General features: G+C 53.6%; 6 protein-coding genes across 6 annotated transcripts; 3 read left to right on the top strand and 3 right to left on the bottom strand.

Moving 5' to 3' along the window:
* Positions 1–1,447: 1,447 nt before the first annotated feature.
* On the bottom strand, positions 1,448–1,988 carry CORC01_13692 (uncharacterized protein; the record flags this gene model as incomplete). Its single annotated transcript, XM_022625308.1, has 2 exons — positions 1,448–1,641; positions 1,673–1,988. 2 exons carry the CDS (start codon positions 1,986–1,988, stop codon positions 1,448–1,450), a joined length of 510 nt encoding a protein of 169 aa, XP_022468185.1.
* A 300-nt stretch (positions 1,989–2,288) lies between these two features.
* On the top strand, positions 2,289–2,636 carry CORC01_13691 (uncharacterized protein; the record flags this gene model as incomplete). The annotated part of the gene is made up of 1 exon (XM_022625307.1): positions 2,289–2,636. One exon carries the CDS (start codon positions 2,289–2,291, stop codon positions 2,634–2,636), a length of 348 nt encoding a protein of 115 aa, XP_022468184.1.
* Positions 2,637–3,299: 663 nt separating this feature from the next.
* On the bottom strand, positions 3,300–4,008 carry CORC01_13690 (uncharacterized protein; the record flags this gene model as incomplete). The annotated part of the gene is made up of 2 exons (XM_022625306.1): positions 3,300–3,586; positions 3,762–4,008. 2 exons carry the CDS (start codon positions 4,006–4,008, stop codon positions 3,300–3,302), a joined length of 534 nt encoding a protein of 177 aa, XP_022468183.1.
* A 1,510-nt stretch (positions 4,009–5,518) lies between these two features.
* CORC01_13689 (uncharacterized protein) lies at positions 5,519–7,244 on the top strand (the record flags this gene model as incomplete). Its single annotated transcript, XM_022625305.1, has 2 exons — positions 5,519–5,675; positions 5,731–7,244. The coding sequence occupies 2 exons, from the start codon at positions 5,519–5,521 to the stop codon at positions 7,242–7,244; spliced, it is 1,671 nt and encodes a 556-aa protein (XP_022468182.1).
* A 1,624-nt stretch (positions 7,245–8,868) lies between these two features.
* CORC01_13688 (uncharacterized protein) lies at positions 8,869–10,347 on the top strand (the record flags this gene model as incomplete). The annotated part of the gene is made up of 1 exon (XM_022625304.1): positions 8,869–10,347. One exon carries the CDS (start codon positions 8,869–8,871, stop codon positions 10,345–10,347), a length of 1,479 nt encoding a protein of 492 aa, XP_022468181.1.
* A 4,736-nt stretch (positions 10,348–15,083) lies between these two features.
* Positions 15,084–16,151, bottom strand: CORC01_13687 (uncharacterized protein; the record flags this gene model as incomplete). The annotated part of the gene is made up of 1 exon (XM_022625303.1): positions 15,084–16,151. One exon carries the CDS (start codon positions 16,149–16,151, stop codon positions 15,084–15,086), a length of 1,068 nt encoding a protein of 355 aa, XP_022468180.1.
* Positions 16,152–16,898: the final 747 nt, after the last annotated feature.

Raw genomic sequence — 16,898 nt, 5'->3', positions numbered from 1 at the left:
GCCTTGGGGGTCGCAACTGCAGGTCTTGGCAGTAATTGTGCAGCGCATTGTCCACCTCATACATTGCGACGGTATGCCTCCATTTGTGTTCTGCGCCTCAATCAGCGACGCCGCGCAACTGCCACGCCTGGGACTTGCATCATTCGACGGACGGCTTAATATGGGAAAGATTAACCCCGGCCCTTGCTTTAGTTCGTTGTCTGCCCTCGAGGGTTCAAGACTTCAAGTGCTCGAGCAACTGCCTGCCGGGCCTGGACTGTTCATTCCGAATCATTTGTACGAGCCTTTGATAGCATCCGACACACAGGTAGTGTGCAATGTATGAATACGAAGGTACAGTCTGAGTTTGCCCATTTGCCCATTTGCCCATTTGCCCATTTGCCCATCCAGCCATCCTCCACAGTCCCCCGTCTGCCCTGACCCTGACCACTCTCGATTCGACGTCTTGTCCGCCAAAGCCAAAGATATTAAATCTCCCCGGTGGAGCCCTTGGGGACTCGGTAGATGCTGATCCCTCGGAAAGGCCCTTGGTTAGCGCCTCGACTGATTCAGTCCACCTCGGAAGCCCGATGGTTCCCTTGTATGCTTATTTTTCGTTTTTGCCAGCAAGTACGGATACGGAGACCTAAGACCGGGTAACCCATTTTCTGAAGGAAACCACGACCGGCGAACTGTGACGACTAATAGGTAGTCACCCTCACAGCCCATGTTCATTTGCTGGCCACAACCCGCGGTCCATGTTAAAAAAAAAAAAAAAAAAAAAAAAAAAAAAAATAATATATAAAGAAAAAAAAAAAAAAAAAAAAAAAGGTATCTATATATAAAGAAAAAAAAAAAAAAAAAAAAAAAAAAAAAAAAAAAAAAAAAAAAAAAGGGTCTATTCCTTGTCTGCCCTTGACGGGCATCATTGCCAATGACGCAAATGCTGGCTGCGGCGCTGGGTCGTTGGCTGTGAGAATCCTATTCACCGCGAAGACCGGGAACGGTTGTTCGGGTATTATGGCGGTTCTCTGGCGCCGAAAATCAAAGTTGTTGCTAAGTTGGAAACGTTGGCCGATGCAGACCGGAGCCAAGCCTGGTCCGAAGCAAAGAGTAAGACAGCACTTCCAATGCCTGGGTTTGATCTTTTCTAGTCTTTCTCACTGGCCACCCCGATGGGACGATTGCTGCCACGAGCCATTGTCCGAAATGCCCGACTTCCGTTGGCGGTTACGTCTGCTCGAGCCTCGAGAAGAGGCAAAGAAGGCAAGCAGTGGAGGCCTTCCGATACCTTACCTTTGAGAAGTTGAGAGACAGCACTTTGGGCAACGCCCGCATCTAACGCCATCGTTCGACTCGGTCCAGCTCAGCCAGGGGCATCGACGCGCCTTGCTGGCGCGGTAGGCATGTCAGAGGCCACTTTCGCTCCTGTTTCGCTCCTGTGGTTCATATAAGCAAGCCAGCTCTGTCATTTGCGCCATCGACTTGAGTGGATGGAATGCGATTGTGCAGCAAGGGCACTTGGGTATTTTGACATCCAACCAGGATGCGCCATGTGCGTTTTACGGATACATGCGGCTAGAATCTGGATCTCGACGATTAGTGTACTTGAGCTTCTCGATTTGCCGGCCGAGCGTGTGACACGGCGGCACGACATGCCCTCTTGGTAAGAGATTATGCTCAGAGGGCTAGGTACTGGGCGAGATAACGCAGTTGCAACGTGCAGAGGGCAGTGGCAGGCCTGGGGTGGTCCAGCAGCAATAGCTCGCACTGAACATACAGCAAAACATCTCGTCTCCTCTTGCCGGCGGCGGCAGAAGAAGAATGAGTGGGATGAAGGGTTCGAAGCATGGCCCTGTAGTGGAAGCATCAAGGACCGCTACAAGCCAGGTCTCGCAGCGCACGCAGAATGTCTCACCATGACGGGCATCTCTTACGGCAGCAGTTGCGCACAATCTTTTGGCGTAACATTGGCGCAACCTTGTCGTCCACGCATAACCTACGTGCATGCCTACACGATGACTGTATCCATACAATGTAAAGGTAGAACGTAGTGTACGGATACGGAGGTACTTGGTACTGACACAGAGCACCACCTATGTAATATCAAATCTACGAGGCGACCAGCAACGAAGCAAGCAGTGGCACATCTCGTCCCTTGCCCTTGGAAGCGCAGCCACCCCTTTCGCACTGTAATTGCGACCCAAGTGACAGGCCCCTCAGGATGAGTGACAACGTTCATTGGCAGCGTTTCTCAGATCCCGGCAACTCTGGCTTGGTTAGCTGCTTGGCACACACATGAGCCCGCGATGGTGGCGAGCAGGGATGACGAGAAGGGCTGGGAGAAGATCCGGACCCGGATTGGCTCAAGTGGTCTGGGGTGGGTACAAACGGGGTCGGAAATAACGAATGAAGAGGCCCGGTATCATGGAATCGAGCCATCTTGCGCGAAAGCCGAAGAGCGGCACAATGGGCCAAGACTCAAGAGTCAAGAGACTGCCCTGCTCTTCAAGGGTTGCAAAGAGGGGCGAGCCTGGCGGCATACCTATCCTGCACCTAGCGACTGCAAGCTGCAGATGCAGCAGAACGGACAAGAGATCCCTGGACTGGATGGGCGGGTTGGGCGGGTTTGGCGGGTGACGGCCGCGCTCGGGTAACTAAGAAGGGAAAGAGGAAGCTCCATTTTCAACGATTGCTCGTGTGTTTCTGCTGCTCTGGCTTGCTTCCCCTGGTCTGGCGGCCTGGTCTCGTCATGCCTGTTCCACAGCTGACCAGTAAGAGGTCCAGTTCACGCATCGTCTCGAAAACACAGTGGGCACTGAGCAGTGAGAGAGGCTGACTGGATACAGAGCGGACCAAGATCCGAGGAAGAAGAAGGCCAAGAGAGATCATGAGCACGATAAATCACCACCATGGTGAACTTTCGCATGACCGGATGTACCTCGGACTGGGTGCACCTCAATGCTGCTCACAGACTGTTCACCGTCCTCCGACTGCCACTAGCACCAGCATCAGCATCAGCATCAACGCCAGCACCAGCACCGGTAGCAGACATATCTGGCCTCGAAGGCGAACCCGAGACTATGGCTCTTTGTGCATTTTTGGGTTGGCACTGCACTGGCTTTCGGTGGCTATGCTGGCACGGCCGAGGAAAAGCAAAGGTTTCTTCTGCCCTGCCACGGGGACGGTCCTAAAGCTTTACCAGTCGCCTCTAGTGAGAGACAGGTCCAATAACTGGGTACGCACGCTGCAATGAACCACCAGGCCGGAAGAGATGGGCAGTGACGATCACTCGTTTTCGCTGGAGCAATTGGAATCAGCTAAACCTTGCCGTGAACCAGGCAAAAGTATCCGGAAATACGGGTTTGCACCACGCAATCCACGACCGAAATAATAAGCGCAGCAACCTTGTGAGGTGTCCCTCCGCTTGGGACTTGTTGGGTTGAACCCACGATGGTAATGAGCTGGATTGGCAGACACTCGCCAAAAAACACGACGAAGAGAAGGTAACCCCTTGCTTTGAGAACGTGGAGTTTCTTCACCTGCTGGAATCGTCCATTCTCGTTCCGTGGCACAGGACGCTGCGGGATCTCAGTCTCGAAGCGAACTACGAGCAAACGCGAGCAAAAGAACCCAAGCCAGCGCCTCGCTAGCATTAGCACATATCTCGACCCATGTGCGGACGACGAAGTGCTCGACGGATACGGATTAGACCTGAGTCTAGCGTCCTGCTCACTATCAACCACACACGCCCCCCCTCTTCCCCGTTCCTGCCCTCGTACTGACCGAGATGCCATTCTTCTCATTCTCCTCTTTGCCCACACTGGGTACAAGTCGGGCTGCGCAAAAGTGGGCTTGGAGCGTCGGTATCAGCGTCTGGATGGCTCGCTTGTTCACAATCCCGTAGTTTCGCCGGCCGCTGTCTTGTCTGGGTGTCTGGCAGACGCGCAGAGCAAGTTGAGTGCCCAGAGCCAGAGCCAGAGCCAGAGGGAACACGGATCCTGAAGCAAGGGCCGCACAGCAGACCATGGGCTCTTTTTTTTTTTTTTTTTTTTCCAGCTTGGCTTGTCCCTTGTCCTGAAAACTCAGGATACACACCTCATCCTCATCCGTCATGACGCTCAACCTCACTATCAGGGACGTAGCGACGGAGGCTTATGTATCCGGGCAGTGCTGTCAGTTTTGGTGATGGACCTTTTGCTACACCATGAGTATTCCGACTAGGCTTGGCACCCGCGCCGTCAGCGCCACCGGAAAAGAAGGTTGAAGGGCTTCCAGGTGGTGTGCGCTATTCGCACAAGAGGCCCAGGCAGCCTGTAGGTAGCTGGAGGGCACGGAGGGCTGTACCCAGACACGCAGACACCCAGAGTCGGGATGGGATGAAGCAAGCAGCGCTCGCTAACCAAGACAGGACAAGAACTCTGACCAATTACGCACAGTTGATTCAGCAGGGCAGATGGACCCGTGGATTGGACTGGGGAGGGGGGAGTGAGCAGCGGAAACTGGAGACTGGGGGAGTTTCTGAGTTTGGGCCTTGGGGCGGCCGTCATTGTCATTTCGTCTCTACCAATTACCGCCGAGTCAGCTGGGCCCCAGTCCGAGGCGTTGGGTCCCTCTCTCACTCACACCCAGTGCCAATGGACTTACCAACACTTGGTAGCCAGTGCGGTTCCCTCTACCATGGCTCTCTGGGTCCCTGGGAGACTGGGCATCCACCCGTCCATGGATCCTACCCACAATGGCCCGCCGTTCGACCTTGGTATGCTCCCGTCCAACTCGACCCCGGCCATCTCCATTCATCCATTCGTGCCTACGGGTACTCCCTGGTCCCTTGTCCGCATCTCACACTGTCCTTCCCCCCTTCTCTTGCTCTTCCCCCCTCCGTCCCACTGTGCCAGTGCTGGCTGCAAGCCCCGGGTCCAGCCCAGGTCCCAGCCATCAGACACTCTACCATGGTACCGTAGGTCTCTGACACCCCCCCCTTCCAAAGCCAATTGCGTTCCTTCGCTTCCCACTCTTTTCAGTCCATCCGGACCCACTCTCCCATCTCTCTCCCTCATCAAACCCCCATTCCCACCTGTCCTCCTCGTCCTTCTTCTCCTGCTCACCAACTACCTCCGAGTCGAGTGCGAGCAAAGACAACCCTACCGTCGCAGTTATTGTTGTCGACTGTAGCCACGTACATTCTACGACATCATCGTCCGCCTCGAAAACGCGAAAAGGGATTGTTCTTGCTGGGAACGCCATTGTCTGGTTACTGGCTGCATAGTACGTGAACCGGTTGCCTGTGGGGGGAAACGGCCTCGCGCCCTGCGTTCCGTTCTGTCGGGGCAGTATCCTACTCGGAGGAGTCGGATGCTTTCATGACACCAGGGCGGTTGCAAGCGTTGATGAGGCCTTTTTTCCCAACCCAACCCCTCGAGTGCAACTCGGCTTCCTAACACTCGATCAGATCTGTGCACGGCCATCGATCGTTGGGATCGATTTACTTAGGCGTAGTCCTCGACCATACCCCGGCGACAGTCCAACGTCAATCACCATGCCGCCTCATATTAATGACTTCCCTAAGGTGGACGCGATTGGAGAGTCCGAGAGCTTTTCGGACAGACCGACGCGATCTGGCACGAGAATGTGGTATGAGTTGAAGGTTCTGCAGCAACCTGAGCGTGCGCGTGCTTGCGGGTCCGGTCAGAAGTGTAAGAGAACCTTGATATCGTTCAGTGTAGATTCGTAACTGACCTTGCTGTTCAGCCGCTGCTGACAGACGCCCTGTCGATCCACCACCAGTGGTGCAGTTGCATGTTTATGAGGGCCTCACCAGAGCCGAGGCTACGGATATTACCTTCAACTACCGCGCCAACTTTTTCCTCTACGCCGAGCTCGCTCCCGCGCGCCCCATGGCCAATGGACGCGTTCAGACTCCCGCCGCGACTTCGCCTCCCGTACTGACCGGAATGCCCGTTTCGGGTATGGCATATCTTGACAGGCCTACAGAGGCAGGATACTTCCTATTTCCCGACCTTTCAGTTCGCCATGAAGGGCGCTATGTATTGGCTTTCCACCTATACGAAGACGTCAAGAGGGAGGAGGACCGGGACCCGGAAGGCGACCCAGCCGATGAGATGTGCAACCCGTGCTTCGAATACAGAATGGCTGTCAAGTCGGTCCCATTTAACGTCTTCAGCGCCAAGAAGTTTCCTGGTCTCACCGAGAGCACCAATCTGAGCAAGACCATTTCCGAACAGGGTTGCCGTGTCCGCATTCGACGCGACGTCCGTATGCGCAGGCGTGATGGAAAGCCGACAGGAAACGATTTTGACAACAACCCCGAAAATGAGTTCAGGAATACGGCAAGGAGAACGCAAACACCAGAGATCCGCAGCAACGCAGAACAATTCCGGGCGAGATCATCGAGTAACAGCAGCGAGCACCGCACCGCGTACCCGCCTGCCCTGGAGCGTAGACCGTCTGTTGTCGAGACTTTCAAAGTAGAGAGTTTCCAGGCGCCACCGCCGCCGCCGCCACCCATGTCATACGGCCCTGCCCCCTCGACTAATGTCCACCTGCGATTCGGATCTGATGCCTCTAGTGCACCGTACCCTCCCCATCAGTACGCGCAACCTTCAGCTCAGCCGCCGCCCATCTCCCCGACTACGGCCTCCTACCAGTCCCAGCAACCTTCGCCGTACCAACCGGCCAGCTACGGCTACTCCAGCAGGCCTAGCTCTCAGTACGCTTCGAGCAATCCGCCTCCCACACCCCGTGATTCATACGATAGACGGCCGTCTACCATGATGGTGCCGCCTTCGCCCTCAGTCTATGGCCCCGGGCCCAAGGATTTGGACATGGCGAGGCGCGATTCGGACTATAGAAGAGATTCTCTTCCCCCTCGCCAACTTGCTCCAGTGTCTGACCTTGCGCACATGGGTACCAAGCTCCCGCCCATGCTGCCTTCCATCGAAAAGCTTACCTCTGTGTCTTCTCATATGACTGGTCGCACCGATTTCATTGAGGCGGCTCCTCCTAGTTCCCACAACCCTGCTCTCGAGTCAGCACGCGCAGGCACAAAGCGTGGTTACGGAGAGACTTTCATGGAGAGCACCCGCCCTCTGTACGACAGACAACGTCAACAAGATGCCCACCACAACAGCGCCCCCTACAATCACCGTTATGTTGTACAAGATCCTCTTGAGTACAAGCGTGCCGATGGCACATACGGCGTAAAGCCGGCGAATGACTACTACAAGATCGTCAATCCTCAATAAGGTTACAGTGCACTTGCTTAACGGCGTTTCGGCGGCTTCCTGTCAATGGCGATGGTATTTGGCATCCAAGCGTTCTTGGGCAATGGGGCGTTTGGACGGATCGGAGACAACTCATCGGATTGTATATACCAACGGGGACTCACTCACGGCACCCCTCCGAACCCAAATTTTCCCTTTGTTCCTCTCGACACTCCCTACGATCATGATGGCTGTTTTGCTTGGCCATGGGCGATCGACATTACTTTCCTACCATGTCTTACTTGATCATGATCCAGACTGGAATTGAAAATGAAACGATTTGTCGGTGTTCACGAAGACGGACACATTTGCGTGAGCTGTAATGTGTCATTAGTCATACTTCTTGTTTCCTTGTGTCTTACTGGGTAGGGGGATCGCATGGGATTGACAGTGGCATGTCCACTTTGGCCCCGAGGGCAATGGGACAGTTAGTTTAAACTTTTGTATAGGAAAATGAATGGGTTCGAATGCTAAACGCGGTGTACGGCTCTGTCGATATTGGTGAACGAAGATGGCTGATGTGGGCTGGTGGGATACAAGCCAACGAACGTCTGTGGTGCGACAGATTTCTGTTGAAGCCGGGTCCCCTCAGCTTTGTCGATCTCAATGTCCATAAGCGTGTGATGAGTGAGATCTGTACCGAGGAAGTCCGAGAGAAATGATGCTTGGGATATTTCAGTAGCAGCGTGGGACGGCCGTGCTAGACTGACAGCACCACCAGACGTAAATAGAAAACAAGTGGCAGATGGAGGACGTGACTGAGCGAGGACAGCAGGCAGACCTACCTACCTACCTTGGCGTGCTTGGGTGTAAAGAAGGAGGATGAGGCATAGGCAGAGCATCACGTGGCCAATGCTTCTCCCAGTTTTTAAGGTGAAGCTGGGAGCCAACGCGCCAAGTGGAGCGCGGGAGGGTCGAGGGTCGCGCGTCCAGGGACGAATGGGAAAATGTGGGCGCGCTTTGTTTGCCCGAGCAACGCAGCAACGGCCAATTCGACCCTCGCAGCCCCCAGTTGCCCATTTCGTCCCCTTTGTGGGTCCTTCCCCCCAAAACCCCACTACCCCTGGCTCCCATTGTTGGTTGCCCTTCCAATACGTTTGGTACTACAAGATCAACACGCCTCCAGGCCCATCACGGTTCGTGACCTCTGCTCATACTTTCTTCCAACCTGCCCTCAGTGTATCCCTCCCACCACTTCACACCTTTACTCTTATTTCACCCCACCCTGCAACAACTCTCTGGCTCTCACATTATCCAGTATACGCCTCATTGCACTTTCTCATCTGTCATCTGTGCAGGGAAGAAGCCCGCGACGACAGAGAGTTTGCGCCACGTGCCTGCGCGGGTGCGGAGCGCGGCAGATGTGACGACAGGAAGTAAACAAAAACCCTTTCGGATGCCGCAGCATCACATCGCCGTCCAAAACCTTCTTCTCTCCCTCGCGCTCATCAAGGTCTGACGACACGTTACCCGGTTGGAGAGAATTTATTTGAACAAGGACAAGCGAAAAGGTCGGGACTTCACCCGTCATCACAACCGCAAAAGACAACAACCCTCTTCTCGAGACATTGGACCAAGCACAAACAAAATAATGCCCACGTCAACAATGAAAGACCCGTCGGCACCTGGTCCGCTGACCTCCCACCCGATCACGGGCCCTCCGGCTAGTAACTCCATATCCAGCGGCCAACGGCCTACGGCGAAACGGGCAAACTCGTCGGCCCAGCGCGCAAATTCCCGCTTCGTAGAGGGGTCGATGAATGACCGTACTTCGGCCGCGCCGCCAATCGACTTTCTCGGCCCCGAGGATTCGACTGAGATTGCGCGCCGTTTCCACATGGACTTTTACGTCGAGGCACCCGACGCCGGGGTCTTCTCGCCTGAGAGACTTCGGCAGCAGCAACAACAACATCATCAGCCGCTGCATCAGCAGTCGCAGCCGCTCCTACACCAACCGACAATCACCTACGGCGAGGTTAAGAGACCCGCCAGCTCGGCTAGCAGCCATGTCGGCAAGAAGGGCTTCTGGGGCGGCCTTCGCGAGAAGCTGAGCTTCGTCAGGGATAAGGACAAGGGGGCTAAACGCCCACTCAGCCTCGATGGCAAGCTCCTCGCTCAAGGAGGCGGGGCTGGAGGGTTTGGCAATAGTAATGGCAACGGCAGCGGCGTGGGCCCTATCGGTGCGCCGACCGCCGCCGCGATGCCTGCACATTTTGCGAATGGCGCGGGCATGCCCAGCAGAGACGAGATCATGGCCAGCTACCAGCAGTTGATGAAGGACGGTTTCTTCGATGCGCATGCTATTCGCTCCACGCGTCAACCTCCCCCGCCCTCGTTCAACCCCTCGACAACTACGTACTCGACCAAGCCTCCGGCGGACAAGAAATCCTTTGCAGAACGTGTATCGGGTCAGTGGCCTCTCCCGCCGACGGAGGAGGTCCAGCCTCTACCAGACTCACGTGATGGAAACAGGAAACGCGGCATGGATAACGATGAAGACGTGTCGGCTGCCAAGAAGCTGCGCAAGTCCACTTCCCGCATGTCCGTCGATCTCTCGATTCCCGGCCTCCGCAAGCAAAGGTCCCATGTGCAGTCTGCCTCGGTGGACATGCCGCACCCGAACTACATGCCCCCTCCGCCTCCCCCCAACTACATGCCTCCTCCCCCGCCCCCTCGTGCCGTTGGTGGAGGTACTGTCTTCGTCCGCCGGTCGTTTAGTAACTCGACCCGCGCAAGCAACAAGCCGGCCAGGCACCAGCCGTCATACTCTCTCGGCCCTATGCCCATGGACACAAACTACGCACCCCCGAATCCCTCTTACGCGGCTAGCACTCGCAGTAGCATTGGTTCCAATGACTCGAAGCGATCTTTCCGCGAGGCAGCTCGCGCCTGGACTTCCCGAACCGCCCGCAAGACAGCCGAGCCGCTGGGCCTGAGACCCAACTCAAATCACGGCGCCGCTGCTATGCACTGGGGACCCGAGCAGTTTAAGAACCGCGGGTTCGGTTGCGAAGGAGAGAACTACGGCGTTGTGCAAGAGCGCGAGCTGCCTAGTCGTTGGAGAGGTTTGACACGATTCACCTAAGAGGCAAGCGAAGTGTTTGCTGTCCCTTGGTGGTGGACCATTGCACTGGCAGGGCAAAACCATAGTCACTATCATCATGGTGTGCCAGATTTGTGGGGAGCGGAGGAAGCATGGTGTTCATCATTAGAGACACCGAGGCTTTCTGGACGAGCATTACGACTTTTTACGACATGAAATGACCTTCTTTTTCTTTTACGAAATCAGCATCGACCGCGCAGTACGACTTTGATTTGATCTTCACGAAGGGCCACGTGTGGACGAAAACGTTGCCGGACATATCTCTCTTCATGCTACCGACGCTCATCATGTTGCACAGAGCAGAGGAGCATATCGGCGCTAGTATCCCACGCAACGGGACTTGAGCGAGGGATAATGGACTCGGAAAAGACGATCAATGGTGTGGGAAACAGACAAAAGAAATGGGGAGGGGATATGAAGGAGACGGGTCAAATGATTTCTTTCCGACTGGAATCGTGGCTTGACGTTTCCCTGATAATTTCGGGTCTCCTAGCTGAGGAACTGATTCGTTTCTTCCTCACTTCATGTATGTATGTTGTCGACATTTGTGGTCCTCCCTTTTTGTCCCAACTTTGGTTTTCCTGAGGGAACCTCGGAAGTTTGCCAATGTGAGGAGAAAAGGGGGGGGATACAACGGTGTCTTTTTTTTTTTTGGCGTCATCTGTGACGCAAATGTGTCGATATGGAATTGGGCTGAGTGAAATCTGGAGTTACTTTGATTGATTTTTGAGTTGCAGCTTGGGAATGGAAGGTTCTTTGGCAACAAGCTCCTAGGGAAGTGTGGCGTGGGGAGTATTGAGAGAGACACCTCGCCTGGTAACACGGAAAAAAGGGGAAACAATGCGTGGACAATAGTCAAAGCTGGGAAGGTGTTGTGGGAAGAAAGACCCGATGCGATCTCTGTTCGTAAGGGTTCTTCTTCTTTACTACTGACTGGCCGGGGCGAGACCGATACAATACAGCCTTTTTTGCCTGCTGATGAATTATTGGATGTTGCTTGTCTGCTTTTGTGATGTGGGTGAGTGCATTGTGTAAGTGAGTCCAAGTTTGGGTTCCGTCAATGAGGCGTCTGGTGGCGTTGAGATTCCTGACCTGGGCTGGTGGTCGGAGGTGGAGGTTTGGGTTTATCAGGGATGACACAGAGATTCCCGTAGGCCTATTTAAGCCACGCCATCCACCTGCGCATTCTCGTGTTCGATCCGCCGCCGTATCGCTTGTCGATATTTTTGTACTTGGTCTTCTGGCCGTCAGGTGGCACCGGCCACATCACGAGTTGATTCTGTTCTATGGCAATCTTGGCGTTTTTGATTTCCTGAATAGGGCGCCCCATTCAATACACCGTTTATATACGCAGCATACGATATCCTGTCTCCGTGAGTGTACATCATATAGCGAGTATGGGTGAAGAGCGGGAAGAAGGATATCTTGGGGTTTTTGGCAGTGAAGAGTCTTCTCCCTTGTCGTGCGCACAGCTTACAACATCGGACCACTTTCTTCTCGCGTCGATGAGGCACGATGGTACGTCTGTGTCGCCCACTTCAGCGGATAGTTTCCAATAGGTTGTCATATTGTCTTCACCCGAATGAGGATTGGACCCACGGTGGTGAACCATGCAGACGATCGTGAAGCCCCAGCTTGAATCAAAACATTTTGGCCACAACAGCTCTCAGATAAGTGACAACTGCTTCTTGGGTTATACGAGCGTTTTCAAAGTACTTTATCGACCTCGAAGAACCGCTCAAGCTCAGATTGCCACTGGGAGAAGATGAAGAGGTCGTCATCCTTTAGAACATCGGGTATCAGGCAACCCTGAGCAGAATGTTTGACCTGTCACGAGTATCAAAAGAGTGCTGCTACCGCTGGTAAGTGAGACAGAATCAGTATTTTCTTCCTCTTCTTTGAACGTCGAGTAGACGTTCATTTCATATGTTACCTAATATTCCCTACCGCTCTCTCTACATGTCTTGTAATGAAAATGAAGGCTTATAGGGGTTAACGGCCGATGAGGAGTTACTCCAGTCAATACGTCAGGAGACTGAATATATTAGGTTCAAGTAGGTTATTATCATCGAGAACCTAATCACGGACGCCGTATCCGAGTGCCTACCCATAACTTGGAGACTCTAGTTAGGAGATACCTGCAAGCGTCCAACCTTAATCGACCACACAGCCGACGGCGGCCGTCACCGCCACCGAAAACAAAACCTCTGTCTCGTGCACGAAAGTCAGCGTTATGGTAGTCACCTAAGGGGAAGGAAGTTTATCAGCAAGACCGATGTCTGTCTAGATCGCCATCGTCAAGAACAACAGCGAAGATAATGTGTGTCAAGCGGGTCAAGACAAGGCTGCGGATTGTGGGGATCTATTCGTCAAGATCTTATATCTTGATCCACATGCGCATTTCCTGGCGAGATGTCGGTCAATACTCTGGAGGACATGGAGTCTAGCGCAGTACTGATCCTCGACGACCAGGCTGCTGAGTGTATTCTAATTCTAGGGCGGCTTGGGCATTTTGCCAAGTTACCGAGACACACCTTCTAAGAAGCATAAAAAGTTCTACAGAGAAGGGAAGTAACCGAGAATCAAACCATAAGAAGAACCGTCAGATGAGATTTCGGACCTGCCATCCGTCTTTAATATCTGCGGCTTCGACTTCGCGGGAGTCCGAGCTGTCTAGCATTGCCTCCCCTGCCCTACTTGCTCATCTTGCGCGTCCTTAATCACCACATACGACCATACCCACTGGAGAACTCGGGATCCCGTCCGCTCTCCCATAGATAAGCCAGTGAGGGCCAGATCAGTAGTTGGGTCGGTGACGACCAGCGAATCCCTGGTGTTGTATGTCTTTTGATTCTTTCCCGTATCTTTTTGAACTTGTTGTGGTAGTGGGTTACGGTGGGTGACGACGATGACTTCGTTTTTGGCCGTTTGGTGTAGTATTGCGGGGAAGCTCCCGCCCCCAACTGTGTAATTCTAGCGTGACTAGTGCTGTTGGCTGGATGTCAATATAACGACATGCAGTGAATACTACAAACGAGTTGGCAGGAGACACTCGTGAAAACAGAGACATGCTCCTTCGGAAGTATTAACTACATTCTGATTGATGATCAGAGCCTACATTTCTCTGGCTCTTTGGGAGCTTCTTTAGATATCCTGAGAGCGAGATGATTTACAGATTAGAATTCGTGTTGCTAACAGCAAGTTGAGATGTCTTTGTTTCTATCCTTTCGGGGATATGGAAATAATAATTATATCTGCCCAGAACTCATTGCATGGACCATCTTGAGTAGTTACAAGAAGTTCTGCTCTGTATGGAGCTATATTTGAATGCTGATAGGAGACTTTGGCAACTTCCAGGTCAACCCTTGGGTTGTGTGAGCAAGGTCCTCACAGTACCATCAGAGCGTTTCCAAGCTGGTATGTCACTGTTCTTATGTGCAGACCATGTAAGTCGCCCTCCTACCGCCCTCGTCTTAGGATTCCTTAACTCCAAACGCAATTAAACGATGCCGGTCGACCATCTAAGCCATCTGAGTTGTTTTCATGCATCCCTCAGTGACCAACAATATCTAGATCGATCACTCCCAAACAACTACGACTTTTCTCTACAGGTTATCGTTCTTCAGATATTTGTCTACACAGAAGATATCAGGCACTTAATTTCCCGGGTGCCATGCCAGATTATACTTCCGGAGTGGGTATTGACCCCTCGGCCCCGTGGAGCTCGAGTGACACAGCGTCAAATATGTCGGGGTGGTCGTCTATCAGGGGATGAAGGAGTAAATCATATGCTGGCGAGCACTCCAGAAAGTCGAGGGCATAATAGATGATAACTTCCGGATGGGTGGGAATCATTCTCAAAACTTCCTAAGCGTTGCTATCGAACATGCAAAGAAGGGGGGGGGGGGGGGGGGGGGGTGCGGCGGGGGGGGGGGCTAATGCGTGTGGAGACGGGGGGACAAAAAAGATGAGAGCTGAGGAGGGGGGGGGCCCATCTATACAACATCAGCACGGGTGTCCAAAGAACGCGGGGGGGGGGGGGGGGGGGGGGGAGTTAACGGTATGTAAAGGACGTCGAGACTTTCCCCTTCTAGGCAGGTAAGTTGGAAGCAAGCTGGATCGCACGGAATGGTTCGCCCTCAAAAGTTCGTGGTACTAGGATACATGTATTGGTGCTTGCGTTTTTTTGAATGAAAACAAACACCTAGGTCAGGACCATTGTATATTCAGGAGGAAGGTACCATCGGCGGAGGCCATATGAGTAAACTATCCTCCATTCCCAGCACCATCGGATGAGGAGACTCCTGGCGCAGTAGTTACGACTGAACACTTTTAACCACACACAAAAGGCGACGTCCCCCGGTGGCAATTTGTTTTTGAAGGTCTTGGGTTCGAGCCATCTTTTCGACCTCGGTATTTGTTTCTTTTTGGCTTCTTTGTGCTTCTGCATAGTTTCTTCCTCTTCAATACCCCACCAGTCGCCATTTGGCCGACATTGACTGATTGGATTGGGCTTCATTCATTCTCAGCCTTGGTACCCTCATGACTTTCCAGAAGCATTATCTGTGCTCGTTCACGATGTTTTACATAGGGCCGATCTCGAAGATGTATGTCAATATAAATGGGAGCAATTAGTGATACGTCTCGGGGATATTATTTGCCCTTCAAAGGAGACAAGTACGAAAGGGGAAAAATCGAAACAGGGTTCAGAATCACCACTACGCCCCTCCAGAAGCCCCAGCCGCAATCATCATCATTTGCTGCATCCTCCTCCGGTCGACCTCCTTCTTCAACATGCATATGCAACTCGCGACCACGAGCACCTCGACCGCCTCCCTCCCGCCGTCCTTCGACTCAGCCCACCTCATCACGTCGACCATCAACCGACCCCCGTTCCCCGCCGTCGTCCGCCCGGTCCCCTGCGTCCTCGTCTCCTTCCCACGCACAAGCTGCGCGATCCTCATCCTGCTCTCCTCCGTCTTCTTTCCACCCGGCAGTGCTACGGACCGCACGAGCTCACAGACGAGCAGGTCATCGGCGCCATGCACGGCGGCGCGTTCTTTGCGCGTGGCGTAGCGCCACTGGAAGGTGCCCAAAGGCGTCTTGAGGACCTGGGTGCGGGAGGTGAGGGACTTGGAGACGATCTGGAGGTTTGCACCTTTCTCCGGCTCGCCACCGCTGCCGCCACCCTCCTCTTCTCTTCGGGATACCAGCGTCGAAGAAGAAGGAGAAGAAAAGGAGGAAGAAGTAGATGCGGGTGCCGGTGCGCGCAGCGGTGTGAGGGACGTCGATGGTCGGAAGACGGGAGGTTTTCCCGGCCCGAAGCGGTAGAGCGTCGTGCACACCGGCGTCTGGGAGGCGTCCTCGCCCCGCACGAGGTGGCAGCTTCCGTCGTTGCGCGAGAAGCGGAGGGAGACGTACGCCGGGACCGACTCGGCGCTCCAACATCCCGCTTCGACGCGGTAGACAGCGATCGGGTCTGGGCGCGTGCCGATGGGGAGCGAGAGCCATTGCTTTCCGTTGGTTTCCATTTGAAAGTGAACCGTGGGGGTGAAGAGGGCGTCTTCTGAGGGCGCGGGCTCTGAAAATTCACCGTCAGGCGCGGATTCTGAATCCCGCGGGACGATAGTCGTGGCTTGGGCGTAGGCAGGCGGCGCGAGGCTGGAGGAAGATGATGTTGATGGGGAGATCTCTGTGAGCTCAATCCCCATTGCAGAGGAGTATGTGGGCAACGCCGAACTGCTTGGTACGGGGTGCAATTTGTCTGTAACCATCGTGGTCGACATGTTGAATTCTAGACAACGATATTATATCTTCAAATAAGCAAGGCAAATAGGTAGATCAAAGGTGGCTTTGCCGCGTAGGTAAGGCGAGATGATATAGTAATGTTTTATTTGGGGTTTTTGATTTGGTGAGGGCGTCGCGACTGACAGCAAGGCGATGTGCAACGGCGAGAAAGACGCAGTCCTGATATCTGAGCAGGAAGGACCTCGGTCGACTTTATCCTTGTCTTCTGTACCAAGGCTTCATTTACTGCAGGCTAAAATGGAGGAACATCAAATGACATATTAGTCTTCTTCTTTACAAAGCCTGCTGAGACACTGCCCGCCACCACAAATTATCGAATGCGAGGAATGCGACGGCTGCGACGACTGCGGACTTTTCCTCGGGTCCAAAACTCAATCTTTCGTCCTCTCGCTCCTACGAGGTCCCGGCCAATAGGGAAGTTTCACTCAAATGAAAGTTGTTAGAAGCGCAGCAAGCCCTCAAGAGAAGAGCTGCGTCGCCAGGTCAAGTGAAGCTACCTAGGTAAGGTGGTCAGTCAGCCAGCCCACTTACCGTCTTCAGTCACCAAAAAAAAAAAAAAAAAAAAAAGAAACACTGCCTGGAAACACATGCCGCACCCACCACACGTATCCTTCAGACGTATTCGTCGCGTGTCTTGCTCTCTCCATGTGGAATATCGACACAAACTGGCTTTCTTCAGCCGCATCGGTCGTTCAAAACAAGCCTCATCATCACTCTCTCGGATG

This window comes from Colletotrichum orchidophilum (genome assembly GCF_001831195.1).
Source record: "Colletotrichum orchidophilum strain IMI 309357 chromosome Unknown Scaffold_207.1, whole genome shotgun sequence".
In the NCBI taxonomy this organism is placed as follows: domain Eukaryota; kingdom Fungi; phylum Ascomycota; class Sordariomycetes; order Glomerellales; family Glomerellaceae; genus Colletotrichum; species Colletotrichum orchidophilum.
This window is presented reverse-complemented; position numbering and strand designations above follow the sequence as displayed.